The sequence below is a fragment of the Dermacentor variabilis genome, chromosome 4 (genome assembly GCF_050947875.1).
Source record: "Dermacentor variabilis isolate Ectoservices chromosome 4, ASM5094787v1, whole genome shotgun sequence".
Lineage (NCBI taxonomy): Eukaryota > Metazoa > Arthropoda > Arachnida > Ixodida > Ixodidae > Dermacentor > Dermacentor variabilis.
In genome coordinates, this window is record NC_134571.1 from 153,437,488 (window position 1) to 153,457,531 (window position 20,044).

Genomic DNA, 20,044 nt, shown 5'->3' on the forward strand with positions numbered 1-20,044 from the left:
TGGGGCCTTTGACGTATAATAAATAAATAAATAAATAAATAAATAAATAAATAAATAAATAAACTGCTAGTCTCCTCTAGTATACTAGATTGTCTGCCAGCTTTCTAAGCATACCGTGGAGCAGCGGAATGGGATACTACGTCGACAGCAAGACGATAATGGGATGATGATTCTGAAATAAAGACAATATTGTTACGAACACCGCGTAACGATGACAGCATGAGAACATTGCGATAACAGGGGCTGCACTACGGTGGTGTCGTTATGTCGTTTACGACGACTGTTTGGTGACTTTGGTGTGGCGGCGACGACATGACGACGTTTTCATCGAGAATCGGATGATGCAGGTTTAATGATCATGACGGAACGGCCACGACGGCATTACGATTACAGTATGAGAATGAACGCATAAAGACAACTGTGTGACGACATTACAATGACGACGATGGCATGAAAATGGAGTGATAATCACGATTGAATGACGGCACGATTACAATGTAATGTATAAGAAAGAATGACGCCGATGAAACGACGAACGCGGTATGATGACAGCGGCACGACAACGATGGAATTACAACGATGGCACAGGTCGCGTCTTTGCTAAACGTGTTCAACATTCGAAAGCGTTGAAACATATATCATAGTTTAGCATTTACTGTCCCCTGATTGCCGTCGTGGCTAGGACTAACAATAGAATGGGAAGTGAATCAATGCATGTGTGTTTGAGACTTCAACAGTGTGTGTGTGTGTGATTGTTGTCGCATTTACTTTACTATTTTTATGTTGGTATTGTCGTCACTAATTAGCTTTGAACATTGCGTAGATACTTGCGGTCGTGCAGGTCATGCTATGACGCGTCATTGATGTTTTGATGTACTCATGTACGTATTCTTGTATTCCAAGGTTGCACGTACGTGACATGTTGAACGTTTGCATTTTTTGTGTTAAAACTTCGAAAACCTATCAGAGGCACTGGATATAAAGTGTGCATTTCGGCATAGCTTGTGACCGATGTGGTGCATAAATATAAAAAAATACATTACAATAAAGATTTAACATTTGCGGAGGATAAATACGAACATGTACTTTACATTAGATTACACGCCGCACAGCATGAAAGGCAACAAAAGTATACCTTTTATCATGAATTGCATAGCACTTATTTACTATTTTACTAAAACTTCGCATCAAATAGCTGTCGATTTGCAAACAAAACATGCTTTTATATTATCGCATATGTCATCGCCACAGTTGTAGTCACGCGCTTTACATTGATTTCGTTGTGTATACGAAATTATGATTTGGCTTGAAAACATATATAGGCTTGACAGGAAAGGGAAAGCGAGGAGGCGGCTGGCAACTGCCATAGGGAAGGAGGGCACAACGTCTGCCTACGCTCATGAAAGGAGGAGCCAGAAACATAGAAATGGAATAGACGCGAAAAGTGAACAAAAAAGAGGTCAAGGTGAGAAATGTCAAACAATAAAGCAGAATACACAGAGTACATGTCACGCCCAGTACGGCCGGTCACTACAGGTCACGCTATTAAAGGATGTTAAAATAGAAGAAATATTGTCTGAGGCCTTGTCATTTCAAAATATGAAAATGGTACAAACGCAAGCCTCAGTTGCTTCTAGAAAAGTAAGGAGGGTGCAATGTGCCTGATCCTGCCGAGACGCGCAACCATTGGGGTACAAACATTCGTCGAGTGCCGTACACCAAGTGCCAAGGAGGTGACAGGCCTTCACAAGCGACATGCCCTGCGTGATAAAAGTGGGACACTTCACTACCAGGTGCTCTGTCTTGCAGCAACCGCAAGGGGTACACGATGGAAGCCATTACTTGATCATGCATGTTCCGCATATAGAGATGTTGTGACGGGATGTGTGACGCAGTCAGATCTAAATGTAGCACATCGCTCTGCAATCTGAGTGGCATAGCTCGGCAGTAATTTTTGTCGATTAGAGCGAAAATAGTCCCTCTTGAAGGAAGTCGCTACGCTATAATAGGCTCAATTTATCAGACTGGCGCTCGTCAAGAGTTGCAAGGCCTACAAGTGCGAATTTTATTGCAGAAATTTCAAGCTTGCTCGGCGAACGGATTGAAGACAATGTGAAATGTAATGAACAAGGGGTATAAGCAGGCTAGGATGAAGGCGCAGTGGGAGCGCCGTCCTATAAAGTGATCTACACAGAATATGACCTATTGTAGTTCGGGTCAACGTGTGACACTTGAATAAGAACTAGAACCGGACAGGGTGACGAGTTCGTATCTTGTGTCATAAAATGAAATAACGGTTTATTTTCTTTCTGTATATTTCTCGTCAGAGTGGCTGTTCAATAATGAATGGCTTAAATACCCGCACATTCTCAGTCACATGATGAATACGGCAAGGCTGTACATTATACGCAAACGCTTACAGAGGTTCTTACTTGGACCTACCCATTCGCTATATCACTTACCGTGTCTCTTTACCAGAAAACTCTCGGTGTGCCGTGCCTACCCTAACAATATTACAGTGACCACATTATTAGACAGTTTTAGCAGAGCGTTTGCTTACGCTCCGTTCCGCGAACATTTCACGCGTACCGGTGGCTACATAGAATGTATTGACTTAGCTTATCTAACAAGCGTGTCTCCTAGAGACGTCATTTACGTGCTCTCAGCTGGGCTGTAAAACGACAAAGAAAGCAGCTACATGAACCTTGACGCTCCTCCGCAAATTCGGGTTCCTCGCGGTACGTGGGCAGGGTTTTGCGTTCCGCTGCCGCAATGAGAATTGCGCGCTGGCGCATCAATGTCCCCGGTAGCGTTCTGCTGAGCGGCGGTGTGCAAATTGTTATGATACGCCGGTCTGAGTGAAGAGGACCGTAAACGCTCAGCTATAGCTCTCTGTTAGCCCAATTCATCCGCCCTGGACGGACCGCATTTCCAGCCTCGGAAAGGCGACACGCTAAGATGTAATGTAAAATTTCCAGTAACAGGGGAGAGCGTAGATTGGTTGGAACAAGCACTGACGTAACTCGTCATGCGAAGATGAGCACTCACGTTCAGCATTTCTACCGGCATCAACTGGAGCCGCGTCTTTCTCCATGTCCACACCGAGGAGGTGAAAGAAAAGCTGCTGGAGTGGAAGCTCCCGTAGCTTCTTACCAGGAAAGGTGAAGCCAATGGTTGTCCCTCCTTCACCTTAAATAGAGCCTTGTCGGGCGATGCCCGCTTACAGATTAACTGATTTGATTCTCTTACTGTAACGCTAGGCTAATTAGAAAGTAAGATCTGGTTGCTCCCAAGGAAAATAGTAATTTCTTCTGAATATTGATGGCGTTCTCCCCAATACTATATGCCAGAACATTCACTTTCACTCTGAAGCCAGTAATACAGAGAAACACGTAGATAAATAGCTGCCCGGTAAAATAAGGCGTCATTAACCAACGATGTTCATCAACTCGCGCGAAGCGTGCAAAAAGCGCTTCTTCATCATTTCTATAGTTTACTCATGGTTCTATCGTGCCCCTCTTGTGCAGCTTCACCTACGGGACATTGTTTGCACTCCAGAAGTTTCTCTTTAACCTCCCTGGTTGGCACCGAGTGATGCGTCGTGACGCAGCGCCCGCCGACGCCGGTAGAAATGCCGCCTCAGCTGTCTGGCGTGGTCCAGCCCTCGGAATTTCGATTTTGTGCCTCGTTAACTGGGCTTTGGAGATCGCCGAAAGTCAAGGGCGTACGGCCACTTCACGCCGCCTGGCAGGAGAAATAACCTAGTAATTCACGTAACTCGAAGATTTAATGAAAATAAAGTGTTTCGTCCTTCTCCTCCTCCTCCTCCTCGCTGCGTTTTATCGTCGACCTCAGCAGGTTATGCAAGGAAGCTGTCGCTTGACGTGGATAATCATCGTCGATGGGTTTTTCTTATCCATTTGTTTAGAACCACCGGATGCCCCAGTGGGAATGCAAGTGACCAACTACACAAGTCGTTCTGCGACAGTGCAATGGCAAACTCCGTACAACGGCAACAGCCCTATCACCCGCTACATCCTTCACTACAAGCTCCTGAAAGGTGGGGGACAAACTACCATAGCACGATCGCTTTAAGCGGCATTTGCTTAGCGTACATTCTTATGAGGAAGCAAACGTAGGTGGCAAGCCGCCTTCTTTTCTGTGAAAGTAAAACTTGCGCACAACCTGACTTAGGTTAGAAAGCTCTCACTTTCCCCTTATATAACAGCATAGGGGGTGTGCGCATCTTTCTGCAATAAATATGTAACGTAACAATTAAGAAATAATTTAAATACATTTTTCACAATCCTCGTTCTTGCCAGCGAGGATCCCACCATAGTAGCCGCTTTGAATATGTAAGAAACCTCTGATAGAAGTTCGCGACTAAAACACGATGTTCGTCTGTTACGCAGTCTCGAGTTTTTCACCAGATAAATCGCGAATATATGTTAAAGAGGTTGCCTGTGAAGCGCTCATTTTGATCAGCAAAGTCCATAAAGCAGTCATTGCAAAATCCGATGACACTTCTGAAGTTTCAATGACAAAGTGTGCCCCAAATCCAGTTTCCACGTCAATCGATACGCTGTCCTATTGGAACTTCGCGTCACAGTTCATGCTATGCCAAGTACACGAGTTCGCAGTAGGCAATTTCAGCTACGAATGATTTCCGCGCTCTCGGTGCCGAGAAGTACGAACTGATAGTTCTGTGCCGTTGAAGGAAGGCCATACAGATTAGGCATGCATTAGAATCAGACACTGAAAGTGAAAAGTTTAACCACAGCATGTGGCGAAAAAGCTTGCGTTAACTTTGTGAAGTCATTCTGACCAGTAGCCTGCGTGGCCAACGGGCGCTGTGATGCATAGTTAAGAAGGAAATAAGCCGATGCGCAGCATCCGGTATGCAAGGTCCATTCCGAGCGGACAAGAGCAATGTTTTTCTAGACGCACAGACTGCTTGAATAATAATTGGAAATGCAACAGATAATAGGATTTTATGCAGGATAGCATATATTATGCGGCACGCATTACTGGGAATACCGGTTCTTGTATTTCAAGCCTATTTACGTGGCTCTCCTTGCAACGAGCATTCTGTGCTACCGAAGGTAGGATTACAGTGGAAAGTTCATGTAGTATAGGCCCAAACAAGCATTTTTCCAAAGACATTGGTTTTTTGATGGCGCTCTCATCATTGACATAGCTGTACCTACAGTGCTCAAAAATGAATGCGAGAACAATTTCGAAACTACTTTGATGCTTTGTTTCGTTTTAACGTTCTCTGACATGTGCAATAGTAGCGTAATTTGGGCTCCGAAAAGTACACTTGCGACTATATGGTTAAAAAACGCTTACAGAGCCATTTCCAAGCCGTTTACAGAGCGACGGGTATCAATTCTGTGTAATCACGTGTAAAAGGCGTTTGTCGCTGTTCGTTGCTGATCGCGTTTCGGTTTTGGAGCGCTGTACATATCAGTTAAGTTATTTTGGATAGTGTTCCTTTTTTACTACCCTCCTCCTTTTGCGGTTTTTCTTGCCCCAAATTTATACTTTCAATGTGCAGAGTTTCAGTAATGCGATTATAATTACACCTTGGCTCAGCAGAATGATTCCTAGTAGAGTGGTGTTATTACTCCACTCTCGGAGTTATGAGTGGCGGGGAAACTTTGCTTTTTGACATCGCGTTTCCGCTTGTGGCGCATTCTCACTTAAAGACCCCTGGAATGGACCCGTGTCCGTCTTGGTCATCCTCGGTTCCGATACTCAAAGCACTGTCCGTGGGCTCCAACCGGTCACCGAGTACGCTCTTCGGGTTTCCGCCGAAAATGCCCTTGGACCAGGAGAACAGAGCGACCAGGTGGTGGCCACCACCCTCGAAGAAGGCAAGTGCCAGTGCATTTTTTCTTTTTTTTTTTTGCGGAAGGGTTTCAGTGGCGCCATCTTGAGGTGCTAACTTGGTCTTTCTTTATCAAATATATATATATATATATATATATATATATATATATATATATATATATATATATATATATATATATATATATTATAACAACAACCTTCACAGGTAGTTCGGTCGATTCGTGCATGCGCGATAGTCTTTGTTTGGGAGCAATCCATAGTTACAGGTCATATTAACATGACGCTAAAGCGTCCGAAACATTAAAATTGTTCCTCTAACACTGCGATATAGTGTTTAGCGTGAATTAAAAGAAGATCACTTCTATGTGCGCTCGCAAAAGATGCTATTGTGCTACCACTTAGTTACAGTGATTTGTACCTGGTATTGGGCTCGCAGTACAACAGCGCACGCCAAGATTTTTTGACTTGTTGGAGGCTGCGAGCTAAGTTACCACCACCTGAATTGTTTAATATGCGAGCAAACTGAAAAAAAAATTCGGCCCTTGAGTGCGAAAATCAAGTCAGCGACGTCGCGCTCAGCAGACCAACACTAGGCTCGTGCATCTGCAGTTATAATGCCTGCCACACTACGGTGCTCAAGAAGGATGTTGCATTTTATTAGTGTTATTTTTTTGCATAGAGCAGTCAATGTCGGTATGTCAAGATATTTGACAGCACGTTATTCATAGCGGCGGGCATAACTAAATCGAGGTTATCACACATTAAATAATTGTCAACATAGCGTGAATTACACATATTTCAATATTTTGTGTCCACAATGGAAAACTCCAGAAGAAAGGTTCAGCTTCCATGTACGCCTTTTCAAATTTTGCCCAGAACCGCACGGCCGTGTCCTCTGCCACAAACCCTTCCTTACGCGATGCGGGGCAGGTATATATATATATATATATATATATATATATATATATATTTTGCGACGCCTGGTGAACACTGGCATTTCCACATAGAAATTTAGGCAGATAATGTCCTCCTTCAAGAAAGTTTCTTTAACAGTGATTGGCAAAATAGGGAGGCTAGCGACGAGGAGTGTGCCTATAGGGACATGTGGCTACTTGGTAGTCTAACGATGATGCTGTTCTAAAAGATGTCTTGCCACATAGCTTACTCATACTTTGTTTTTGGTACACTTACAGCTCCATCTGGTGCACCGTTATCACTCACCGTTCACACAACGGGTTCGCAATCTCTCAAAGTTTCATGGAAGGTAAGTGATGAAACAATAACGTCGTGGCTTTTATTACCGTGTACTTTGTTGGTTAGACTGAATGCCCGAGACCAGATAGTGGATAAAGGTAAAATATGTTTGTTATCAATGCCAGAGCAATCTGATGAAGGGTCCAGCTCATAGGCCGATGAGAACGAAGAAGTCACCTATTTTCGCCGGCGGTTTCCAAATCCTTTGGTGTCTTCAATGCAGACGGCTGCTACCATAATGCTTTTGATAAGTACCTGATGCAACATGCTCTTGTGCGCTCAACTTGAAGGACTAGTTGAAAACATCTATATGAATTCTTTTTTCAGTTAAAGCTTCAACTTCCGTATAGATACTGATTGCGCTCCATTGTTCATTCTTTGCTCCACCTCGTAATCATTTACATATCTCTTATAAATTTTGCTTCGGTTCATTTCAAATCTGAATTACTTGTCCGATAAGTACTGCTGTGCCACGAAGTGACATTTGCGCAACTTGCACGAAAACTAAATAATGTATGACACTCTTCGTGTATGTAAATAGATGAGATATGTTAACATGAACACGCGAGTGTGCGGCGCTCAATACCTGAATTGCTATCTTTTGATAACCACTTGCGTTATCGATGAAAGTGTATGCAAGTGTAGTTGCAGCCAGTCAGAGGCAGTGGTTCGTGGGCGTACTCTCCTCAATAACACCGGTGCTTGTCACGAGATGGTGCTGCGTGTATCGACTACCACGTGCCTGCGATTTCATCTACCTCAATTCTTTATATCTGCATTCTGTGCCAAACCTTTGGATCTATACGAGCCTAATATTGCTCTGGGGCTGCAATTTGCTGAGGGCCAGAATAATACACAAGAACAAAAGACGGATGCACATCCTAATTAAGGAGTAAAATCTTCTTCAGCCTGAAAGTCTTTTTTTTTCTGATAGGCTGAAGGAGTGTTATTATAATCTTGCTAAAGTAATTTCAGGCCATTTGGCATTTGTTGCGGAGAGTATGTCTGTATTGCGTTCTTCGAAAGTAAGACTACGTTGTGTCGTGTTCATGGTAACATTACACTGCTAAAAATAGTATTACGACCGATGAAAAACAATAATTAAAGGACGGCGCTCGAGAATACCTGTATTCATGATCTCATCAAAAGAAGAACAGTTCCCTAATTTACGCTAGTAGTACCGTATACTTGTATTGATTACTCTACAAAAATGCCAATGCTACGATATAACCTTCTCAGCACATGTATCTTTTTTTAATTTCCTTTCGTTGAATTTGCATGCGGTGAACGCGAGAAGAAGGATGGGCATTAGAGGCTGCTGTAGTTCTTTCGTTATTGCCGTATTTTGTTTTGCTCTTAGCACGTTGTTGATTTCAGTCACGAATCCGAACCGACCTGTACGCTCAATCGATTCATCGATTTTCTTTGTCACGCTTTCCAACACGGAGTGCTTCTTTCTTGTTTCTTTTTGTATTTTATTGATTAAAATAAAGAGGTGATTACCTGCATTGTATTATTCTTTCTGACATTCTTCGAGTACTAACGTATAATGTTGAAAGCAGAAAGATAAAGAAATGCCCTAAGATCAAACAAAGCAAAGTGGATTCGCTGGCGGAACGGCAAATCGTAGGCGCAAAGTTGAGGTAGCGATGAGCAGCATAGGTGAAACAGCCTGAGGGGAATTCCGTATGTGCAGCTTTAAATTACAGGGAAGTGGAGTAGGACACGCGACGCAATGCGTAAAGCGGATAACCATAGGGGCCAATTAGCATAACAATATTGGGGCGAGCGGAAGGGAAACGCAGTCGAAAACGGCAGCGGAGAATTCGGTCCGGTGCGGTTACAGCATTTGCCGGAATATGAAGCATTCAGCTGATGTAAAAAAAGATTGCGGAATCTTTAGGTAACGGGGATTCGCCTTAGCACGTCAGGGGGCACAAAATAAGCCGTAATGCGGAATCTTCTCTTTGCGGCTACCTTTTGCGCTGTCTCTTCCGTGTCGAAGCGAAAGCGGGCATAATCGCCAAGTTTCACCGCAGCCTGCCTGCTCACGCTACGCGACAGCAGCGCGCTCCAGTGGTCCGCAAATTAACGGACCCAATGTTCCGCCTCATCCGGCATCCCGATCGATGCGACCAATCTCAATGATTATTCGCGGGCTGACGTCAATTCGTGATAGCCGCGCTTGAATAGGCCTCTTATCGGCTCTGTCCAATCGCGCGTGCATTCCACGTAGAGCGTCACGTTCTTGATCGGAATGTCGCGGGAACCAGCGTTATTGATGTTCTCTCGCAGCGGCTGGGACACGCCGCGAGGTGCCGCACCAATTTCACTGGTCCGCAGCCTCGTTTAAGGGCACCGAAGTGGTGGCGCGCATAAGCTGACCCTGACGCAGTCTCTCGCTCGATCTCTCTTGTTTTCTTTCTTGTTTTTTTTCGAGCACTGGACTTACCTTGTTCGTCCAATATGTTACGACGATGCTTGTGGTCATCTAGACACTCGATGACGATTTCTGTCGTCTTCAGGCCACCTCGTCATAAGCCATCATCGCCATTACTACAGTGCGAAGAAAAATAAAAGTTTCTCCACAACCGCCTCCAGTAAGCCACGTGCGTATGGGAGTATAGCGCCTTAACCACTACGCTACCACGCAACAAGAAAGCTAGGCAATTAGTGCAATGCATTACGCTCCACACAGACTCCGAGAGCCGTCACGGCGGTGCATGTATTCTGGTCGTCGGAACGATCAGTAGTGTAGTGGACGATGATTACAATCTGTGCAGTGCCTGTGACTTGTTCTTTGCAAAACGGTGGTGTATTAGCGTTAAATTCTCCTTCGTCGTGCTCTTGAAAACAGCGTCAGCGGCACACAGGAGGCGTGCATGGCAATGATGATGACAACTTAAAAACATGGCACACACTCACAATGCAGGATCCGGCAATAAAAAGTTGGTTGGAGATAAACAACGTCGAAAGCATTGAGAACGACAATGCTAGCAGCGACGCCGCAACGATAGCACCACATTGTTCACACAGTAGCTCGCTAAGTTCACAGCTGCCAAGCGCCCTGTGTAACCACCACTTCGAATGTATGGAATCTCTTAAATCACGCAGGTGGCAGTGCATTATTTCGCTCGTGATGCAGTTCAAGTACAAGTTTAGATCTCACAATTGATTAATCCCCAGGCAAAAGGTTAGGCTCGAGTCATCGAGCCTAAACCGCATGCAATATTTGACGCATCAATTGCCTCTTCAGCTGCGGCCTAAATATTGATTTACGGAAAAGCAGGATTTAAAAATTCTGTAAGGACCCGGTTGAAAAAAACAACACAACAAGAAATTGTGCAAACACTTTGGAAACGGATTTGTTAGCTCATATGTGGGCTCCGGAAATACTCTAAAGCATGGAAGTGAGCCGGTCATGGTTCAGAGTATATGACAAAATCCGCCTGCCGGACTAACGCTTATTGGCCACAAACCGTCGCCTGCAGATCACTCTCCCTTTTTGCACTTTCAGCTCTTGCGGGAGCATTGACAGATAATCTCAATTCACTCGCGCCAACGGGAAGCGTGCCCTTTCTTCTCTACGCAGGCGCCGAAGAAGGAGCAGCAGCACGGCACCATCTTGGGATACCGCGTCGGGTACCGCGTTGCCCACAGTGACGACAGCTTCCAGTTCAAGCAGGTAGAGGCACGCGCTGTGGCCGCATATGTCGGAGTCTCCTCCGGACGCAAGCAGGACGACGCAAGAGAAGTCCGTCAAAGAGAGCAAGAATACGTGGAGACCACGTACCTCACAAACTTGCACCGCCTCACCAAATACGGCGTCGTTGTTCAGGCGTACAACGCGGCCGGCACGGGGCCTGCTTCTGACGAAGTCATCGCCACCACACTTGAATCAGGTGAGGTCTTAGTGACGTGCCTCTTCAACCTTATGTTTGCGGTAAGTTCGACGGTAGGACAATGGTAAAGCATGGGCCAGATGATCGGTGCAATATTGTAGCTACAGATTGGGGGGCAAGAAAACGAAATCGCAGTCGAGGATGGCAGAGAGCTACGCAGTTTTATTAAAAACAAAATGAAAACTTATCCTAATCGTACGTACTACGGGAATCGATATTATGTGAAGAATTTTGCAGGTAGCCGGCTAAGGCGTCAACCCTGAGCTGGTTTTCCTCGACCAACTCTGGGACTCACTCGATGAGTTCAAGCAGGCATTCATTGTCGATCTCGCACATACTGAGGGCGAGAAGAAGAAACTTTATTAAAGAATGGGGCGGCAGTTCTTGATGTAGTGGCCTCAGGTGACGGCTCGAAGTCCTTGGACTCGAGCGGCATCTTCGGCTTGCTGAACGGCCCATAGCTGGCCTGCCAGCTCTCAACTTTTGATAGCCGCCTCCCAGCGGCGGCGGTGCCTACGGAGAAGATCCCCAGCGACCCCCGCATCCGGGGCGGCGTCGGGAAGAAGCGAGCTCGAGCCTTCTCCGACTCTGGCAAAGGCCGCGATTATGGACGTGTCGTGAACGGAGCTGGTTCGGTTACCGTTGTTGCCGGCACATTCCCAGAGCATGTGTCGCAGCGTTGCTCTCTGTCCGCATGTTTTACACGCGTATGTTGGATATAAACGCGGATAGCAGTGGTGTAAGAAGCCGGGGCTAGGGTAGGTGTGTGTCTGGAGCAAGCGTAAAGTAACGGCCTCGTTCCTGTTCAATTTATCGTGCGGTGGCGGGAATGTGCGTCTTTCGAGTCTGTAGTGCTGGGTGAGGTCTCTGAAGGTGGTTAGGCGATCGCCCCACGCCCAGTGTGTTTCTTGTTGCTGTGTTTCTGTTGTAGTGTCCCGATCCGGCAGATCCGATGCCCCGCTCTCGGGGGCAGAGGCGGCCACATAATCAGCGGCGGCTCGGCGTGTGAGACCTCGAGCCGTGGCGTGGGCCGCCTCGGTGCCCGCGAGCGGAACATCGGTGTGTGCCGGGGTCCAGACGACGAACACCGTAGAATTTTGGGGTTGCGTGGGTGATGACGAGTCGCCGTCGTCAGAAACTTGAAGTATGCGGGCCGCTTCCCGCGAGACACGACCGTGCGGGAAGCCGCGGATTGCCGCCTGCGTGTCGCTGATCACGATCGCAGAGTTCGGCACCGCGACGAGTGCTAGGGCTATCGCGGCTTCTTCGGCCGCCTCCGTGTGTCCCGCGGTCACCGTGGCGCTCGCGAGGCACTTACCCGAGCGGTCTACAACCGCTATCGCGTGTGCGCTTCTCCCTCCTCCATATCGCGCCGCGTCTACGTAGACCGCCTAGTTGCTGTTACCAAACTTCTTCTGAAGGTCGCTTGCTCGTTTGTTGCGTCTCCCGGCGTGGTGCGTCGGGTGCATGTTCTTGGGAAGCGGCGGGATGATCAGGCGGTCGCGAACAGAGGCGGGGAACCGCCGTCTTTTCTCCATGCTGAGTGTGGTACGCGATACTGAGCGACTCGAGGGTGCATCGACCTGCCTTTGACCTCGATAATCGTTCGTATTGCGCAACGTCGTTCGCCTCGATCAACTCTTAAAGGGAGTTGTGAACTCCGAGCTCTAGAAACTTGTCGGTGGTGGCGTTGAGTGGAACGCCGACCGCCCTCTTGAAAGCCTTTCGGATCATGCATTCGACTTTGTTTTTTTTTCGGACCCGATCCACCTCAGGTAGGGGGCAACATATGTTATGCGGCTTATCGCGTACGCCTGCACGAGACGGATCCCGCACTCTTCACGCATACCATTGCGTCTATTCGTGATGCGACGCAAAAGTCGGATCGTGTCATCTATACCGAACGACGAAGTATTCGCACCGTCTCTCCGTTATGGCCGTTTGCCTGCAGGTGTGGCCCTAGGATTCAAATTTTATCTACGTGCGGTACGGGAGTACCATCTGCCAATTTAATGCATATTTTGGAATATTCCCGTTCCTCTTCGCGCAGTGCTTTACGACCTCTCCTTGTGGGTTTGTAGAGTAAGAGTTCGGACTTGGTAGCCGAGCATTCGAGGCCCGTTCCACGCAAGTAAATCTGAACCGCATCTACTCCTGCCTGTAGCGTTCGCTCGACGTGACCGTCACATCCTCCCCCGGGAACCCAGAGGGTGATGTCATCCGCGTAGAGACTGTGATGTAATCCTTCTATTTCTGATAATTTCTCGGGTTGACCAAGTAGAACTAAATTGAAGAGTAATGGTGATATGACGGATCCTTGCGGGGTGCCGCACGGACCCGTCTGAAATTCCGGCGATTCCTCGTCGCCGACGACGTCGCATGCGCGCCTGCCCGCGAGGAAATCTCTAACGTAATTATACATTCTTTGGCCTAGTCCTGATGTTCTAATTGTTTTTAAGATCGGTTCGTGCTTAACGTTGTCAAAGGCATTTTTAATATCTAAGCCTTGAATTGCCTTAGTGGATAGTAGTGTGGTCTGCGATCTGGTGTTTAAGCTGAAGCAATACGTCCTGTGCGGAGAGGTTGTGGCGGAATCCTTGCATGGTGTGCGGGAACGCGTCATGATCTTCGAGAAAGTCGGTCACGCGGGTGAGAACTGCGTGTTCCATGACATTGCCAACGCAAGACATAAGCGAAATCGGTCTTACATTATCGAGCGTAACTTGCTTGCCAGGTTTAGGAATCACGATAACGCGGGCCCGTTTCCAGGCTTCGGAAGGGAACCCCCTCACCAGCATTCATTGATGTAGGCCGCGAGGCGGGAGATCGACTCATCGTCTAGGTTGCGGAGAGTCTTGTTGGTAACCCGGTCCGGGCCGGGCGCCGATCGAGTGTTCAGTTCGAACAGGACTATCCGAATTTCCGATTCGCTAAATTGCGCGTCCAGTATCTCGTTTGCGACGCCGTCGTACTCGGCGTGCTGGATGCTTTCGGCCTTCTTAAAGTAACGGTCACGTATTGCGTCGAGGAAGTTACCGCCTGTATAATCTCTTACTAGTCTGCGAGTCTTGTGGCCTTGAGCGGCCCGAGTCTCCTCCGGATCTAATAGGTGTCTAAAAAGGCACCAAGCGCTCGCCCCGGTCATCTGCCTCTCGAGGCCGTTGCACGTGTCTTCCCATTGTGCCCTGCATACCTGGAGTGCTTGTTCTTCGATGCCTCTGTCTAACTGTGCTATGCGTTGGCGCAACGCCTTATTATGTCTTTGGCATTTCCATCTGTTTAGGAGCCTGCTGTCAATTATTTCGAGGTTCGCCTCGGGCGGTACGTCGCTCGTTGCTGCGCCTACGCCCCTTCTGAGCGTCTCGGTCCACTCGTCTATGTCAGTAATCGGCTCGTCGCCTCGCCCCGCTTCTTCTCGCTTCTTGCGGAACGTGTCTCACTTCACGAGTTTGAGCTTACGACCTTTGCCCTTAGGGTTAGTACCACGACCGCTCGGGCCCATGCCTATCGTGATCTCGATCAGCGCGTGGTCGCTCCCCAAATCTTCCTGCGTATTCAGCCAGTGCGCTGTTCTTACATTCGAAACTAATGCAAGGTCTGGTAACGTATCGGCACTCACGCTGTTCCCTCTGCGTGTAGGATCGGCGGGATTCGCGATCAGTGCAAGCCTTTGATCTTGCGAGTCTTCCCGAAGGTGTTTGGCCTTGGGTGTTTCTCGGGTGTAGCCCCAGGCTCCGTGGGGTGCGTTAAAGTCGCCCGCAACAAGTAGAGGCTCGCCGCCGGAAGCCGCGAGCGCGCCCTGCAGTAGGGCGAGAAAGAGCGTTGGCTTACCTATAGCTGCTTGGTCCATTGCGAACACATTCCTCTTCCTTTGGGCAGAGTAGTACAATCGGAGCACGCCATTCTCGAGCTGCTCGAGTAAACACCTGAGGAAAGGAATGTCTGATATGACGCGCTTCTTGGCAAAGCTGCGGCCCTATAAAAAAGATCCTTTGTTATCGTCAAAAGCCGAGGTAGTCAATCCGAGTCGCTATATCAACGCTGTCATGCTGGAGTTCGGCGCTGCGTTTTCATATTCAGACTCTACGTGCGGCACGAAATAGCAGGCCTGGATGCTCGATTAAACGGCGCGTTAATTACGAGAAGGGCCGGGAAAATCGGGTGCGAGCATAGGGAGGAACGAGAAGATGGTGTGACCGGCGATCGGAAATTGACGCTCGTGCCAAATTGAATCTTCATACTGAGGAAACCACCAACCGGTGTTCCGCAGCCGACACGCCCGAACCTTCCTATGCGCCACCTTGTTCGAGCGCAGGTAGTAGGCGAGAATCGTAGGCGAGAGTGGGATGATGACGACGACGCAGCGACCGCGACGGCATCGCGAACACGGGCCTTGGCTCAGTGGATAGTATTGTTGCTAAGCACATTCAGAACTGCGGCGTAGGAGGCCAGATAGAAAGATAAAGAGACACTATAAGCGCCGAAGTTCACAAACAATGCTTAGCATTAAAACACTTTTAGGTGTTACGTGCCAAAACCACGGTAGGATTATGAAGTACGCCGTAGTAGGGGACTCCCGATTCATTTATACCATCTGTGGTTCATTTAGGCGCACCGGAAGCACAGTACACGGCCGTCCTTGCATTTAGTCAATGCGAGCGCCGCTGACAAGATTTGATTGCAAGCCGTCGAATTTAGCAGCGCAACGCGACAGCCACGACGCCACCACGGCAGGGAAAAATTACTAAATATCCGAACTGTCGCTGCCAAAGTGTTGGCACGCTTAACACAAGAATAATTGAATTTCTGAAAAGCCTACGCTCTGCAGTGGTCATAAAATGGGATGATGATGGTCACTAGTAAGGTATACGCATTGCGTAAGCATTTTTATGCCTTTTTCTTTATTTGAGTTTACGGCCTGTGAAAGTAACGGATGCACGGCAGATTATGACAGACAGCTATGTCACTGACAGACACCCGTGCACCACACAAACCCGCGATGCTCACCAGTCACGCTGCCACTAACAGTGCGTCACTTCGCGTCCAGCAATCGCATGCGTTTGGTTTATTTCACTGCAGAATTCGAAATTGCAGCAGCTCATTTTGCACACAAAGAGAGGCGGCTAAGACTAGAGATGAAGCTACAACTCGGGGGCTCCTACTTAAATATATGGCAATAAGGAAGTCGTCTTTCTCTGTACCCACTGCACCAAATTTGCTGAGGCTTGTTCCATTAAAAAAAAAAGGAAGTGTCTTTTTGAAGCGGATTTCCCATTTAAGCAATCCATTTTTTGAAAATGTTGAAAATCACGAATATTCGGAAAACAAAACATCAACTTGACAACTCTGTAACTCAACAGCAAAAAACTATTTGACGATTCCTCCCACTTGCATTTATGATACATCTAAAGCGGAGAATAAATGTAACGGACATGGCTCCTAAGTACATGACTAATATGTGAGTAGTAATTTTGCAAAGCTCTTATAAACAGTTTAATTAACTCACGTAAGAAGTAAATAATGCATCAAATTTCTCCTTTTTGTGTGTTCTAACAGATGCGGTTAACAAAACTGCGGCACCTGTTCTTGGTGGGGAGTTATGAATCTGTGAACACTGCGCTTGTTTTTTTTTTTTTTTAAGCTTTACAATTTTCAACAGTTCATGCGAGACATTCAAGCCCTAAATCAAAATTCAACTTCTACAGTCACTAGAATTTTACTTTCTCTCAAATGCAACAAATATAATTAAAATTGGGCCATTGGTTATCTCAGGAAAGCATCTTTGTTTATGTGTGTACACGAATAGGCGATATTGCAGTTGGGTCTGAGCTAAACCTCCGTCTTAAGAAGAGAAGCGTGACAAAAATTTGAGCTCCGTTTGTGCATGTATGAATGGCGCCTTACACGAGCTTACATTGCAAACACTTTGTACTAGCAGTGCTAGCTTCACTCATAGAAGTAGTTGAGACTAGTAATTCCAATAGGTCTTCTTTTCTTCTAAAATTGCGTTTAGCAAAAACTCCAGCGTGAAAGCCGTGAGCGGAGCGTTTTCTTGGTAGAGCTGATGACGCTTACTTCCGACGCTCGCGAGAAAAAAAGGAGAGTCTTTAGCCTACACATATGCATACATTTTCTAGATGGAACCGTGACACTAACATCTATGGTAGCTATAAGCAGGGCGGTTCAGCCGGCACGGGAATGATGGTCAATACATCAATTGGCCTAAGCTATTTCCTTGAAACGACTTCGTGACTTTTCAATCTCCTCATTTTCAAGGAAGTATTGCTTTATAAACAATAAAATAGATATTGAAAACTGTCGGACGGCAGTATTAGAACACAGAACCTCGAAGCATAGAAGCCCGATTTAGAAAACGTTACGCCAAGAATGCATGGAAAAGCGGAACTCCTGCTAAAAGCTGCGATAACACATGTTCGTAGTGTTTCAATGCCTTGTTGATTTAAAGAAAGCCTATATTGCTTTGTAATGTAGGCCAATGAGGGCAGAGAACGCGTATAAACGAAACAATTAGAACTTTTGAAGCCACAAGCAGGAAGATCAGACAAATGCACGTATCCTAGCCATCATTCCCATGGTGACTAAACGATCGCAGCGACAGATTTCTCTCGAGCAATGAATAGTAGGAAACTCTATGGTTTGACCTTTCAAGCAGCGGGCCCTTTTGCTTTCTTCACCGAGCACTAAATAGTAATAATACACTGTCTGGCCAAGCAACTATCGCTCCATTAAAAAAAATTGACAGTCATTTAAATATATTTACGTGATTTGAATGCGAAAGCCTCAGCGTCTAAGCTTTCACCCTAAATTAAAGCTCCACCTTAATCCAGCTTGGTCTAATTTTTAACAACATTAATCCATCTTAATCCACTTTAATTGATTTAATCCACCTTAACCTCCTTTAATTTACTTTTATCCAATTTTGTGAGTAAGCCAGGTTGTTTTTTTGGGTGTGGGCTACGGCGTCCTTCCGACTCCGTGGCTGTTCGCCGTAGGACTTCACTGTCGCAACAGGTCCAGCGCCGGGAGGAGGAGGAGGAGGAGGAGGAGGAGGAGGAGGAGGAGGAGGAGGAGGAGGAGGAGGAACTTTGTTATTGCAGGAACCGTTGCGCGGTTTATTCTTGGGTGGTTCCCTCTGGCAGGGCTCGCGGCTCGCCGGGCCTGGTCGAGGGTCGCCAGTAAGCTTCCCAGCGCCGGGAACAATTTGTCATCACTTGGTCACGTAGGTGTTTACCATCGGGTGATAACAACAGACGCCGGACATTCCGCCTCCTGGGACATATAATGCTTTCCTTTATTTAAAAGAAGAGCGACAATAATTACAAAGCACGACAGAGGTGCGCCACGAAGAAGCACACTGGGCTTAAGGCTTAGGAAGTCTGCGTAGCTTGGCGGATAAGTTATATTGCTCCGCGATGGAAGAAGCCAACGTGAAGCATTGGGGCGTGGCAGAACGCCTAAACCATCTTCACTTTTTTTCTCGGGAGCATTGTAAATTGTCGCCAACAGCTAGACAGGATGACCGGGTGAACGCGGCTTCCGCGTTGCAGTTCTTACTGAACTTTATGGTAGCACTGTGTATTATTTGCGTAATACAAAAGAATTAGGAGCCCGGAACATACTTCCCGCTGTAACTTTCGCCCACCGTTGTGGCTTAGTGGCTATGGTGTTGCGCTGCTAAGCACAAGGTCGCGGGATGAAATTCCGGCCGCGGCGGCCACTTTTCGATGGGGGCGAAATCCCAAAAGACCTTGTCCCGGGCATTGGTGTCACGTAAAACATCCCCTGGTGGTCAAAATTAACGCGGAATCCCGCACTATGGCATGACTCAAAATCAAATCGTGCTTCCGGCACGTAAAGACCAAGAATTCAATTAAATTAAAACCTTCTTTTAATTCAGGCAAGCAGAGTTGTTATGTGAAACTAAACTGAAACAATCAAAGCATAGACCACGCAGCACATGGAAAGAATTTGAGGTATAATTTCACATGTACTAAACCTTTGCCTATAGTTTCTCGCGTCTCGTTTATGCTTGAGAAAGTCCTTGCTCTAAAATCGTGTCTCTGTGACTGCGTATGAGCTCAGTGTTTGGATAACGAAGTAAAACAACAGCGTCAAATAATGTACACCGAGGCTTCATTCGGTTTATTTTCGCTGTGCATGGATGATTAATGCCGGCCTGGTGGTTAGTGGCGCCGCCCGTACAGATTCAACAGAGGCTTCTGCAATGTCTCCTCGCTCACAGGAAATGTGCTATCGATCTAGCAGAACAGCACTTTTTCTCATGTGTCCCCGCAGTTTATTATGCATTATTTACTTATTTATTTTTTTGTTTTTCCTTTACCCTCTGATTGCGTGATGGGAAGTACTCGTATCAGCTCACTTACGCTATGCATGAGCATGTTAAAAGCAGTATGGTAATGGGAACCCCTCGAAAATTACACCGTCATAATTATTCGGTTGGAGGTTACCGCGGTGAAGCCGACCTGTGGACTGTGGCAGGGTTAACACGCGGTGGTTGGTAGTCATATAGCACTTGAATTTGCGCCACTCTGACCTTGCAAAAAATGTTTTACCTGAATGTCAGCCCTGTATAGCGACGCAGAATACAAAGAAAATTAGACACACTTACGCTGCTCTTTAATTATGATCTGTTTTCTCGTGATCTGGCCTCGTAATATTCGACATGCACAATGTGCTCCTCTCTCGCTTCTGCGTTTCTCCGTCGCTGAATTCCATAGGAAGTGCGTCGCGGAATTTAGCAGGCCCGGCATTACGCAATTGGTGAATAGCAATAGTGCATAAAACGGTATTGCAGGGGAAGTTTTCTATAGCTCAATTATCCGTGCAATTAGCCCAAAAATACTTAAGAGGGTATGTGTCACGCAACCTGTTAGCAAGCAAAAGGCTTCAAACTCTAGAAAATTTGCGAATGACACTTTATTTAGTACGCTTCTTTGCATTTTGAATATTTATTTCGTTTACTCATGGCAACTATCTCGTCGCCTGTCAGATAT

General features: G+C 46.8%; 1 protein-coding gene across 2 annotated transcripts in view; it reads left to right on the forward strand.

Moving 5' to 3' along the window:
* The window catches only part of LOC142579899 (cell adhesion molecule Dscam1-like), a 204,079-nt gene that overhangs the window by 168,255 nt on the left and 15,780 nt on the right, over window positions 1-20,044 (forward strand). For both annotated transcript variants that reach the window (XM_075690570.1, XM_075690571.1), the window contains exons 16-19: window positions 3,929-4,060; window positions 5,709-5,876; window positions 7,047-7,117; window positions 10,700-11,009. In XM_075690570.1, coding sequence (XP_075546685.1) covers window positions 3,929-4,060; window positions 5,709-5,876; window positions 7,047-7,117; window positions 10,700-11,009 — 681 coding nt within the window. The remainder of the gene's footprint in view (window positions 1-3,928; window positions 4,061-5,708; window positions 5,877-7,046; window positions 7,118-10,699; window positions 11,010-20,044) is intronic.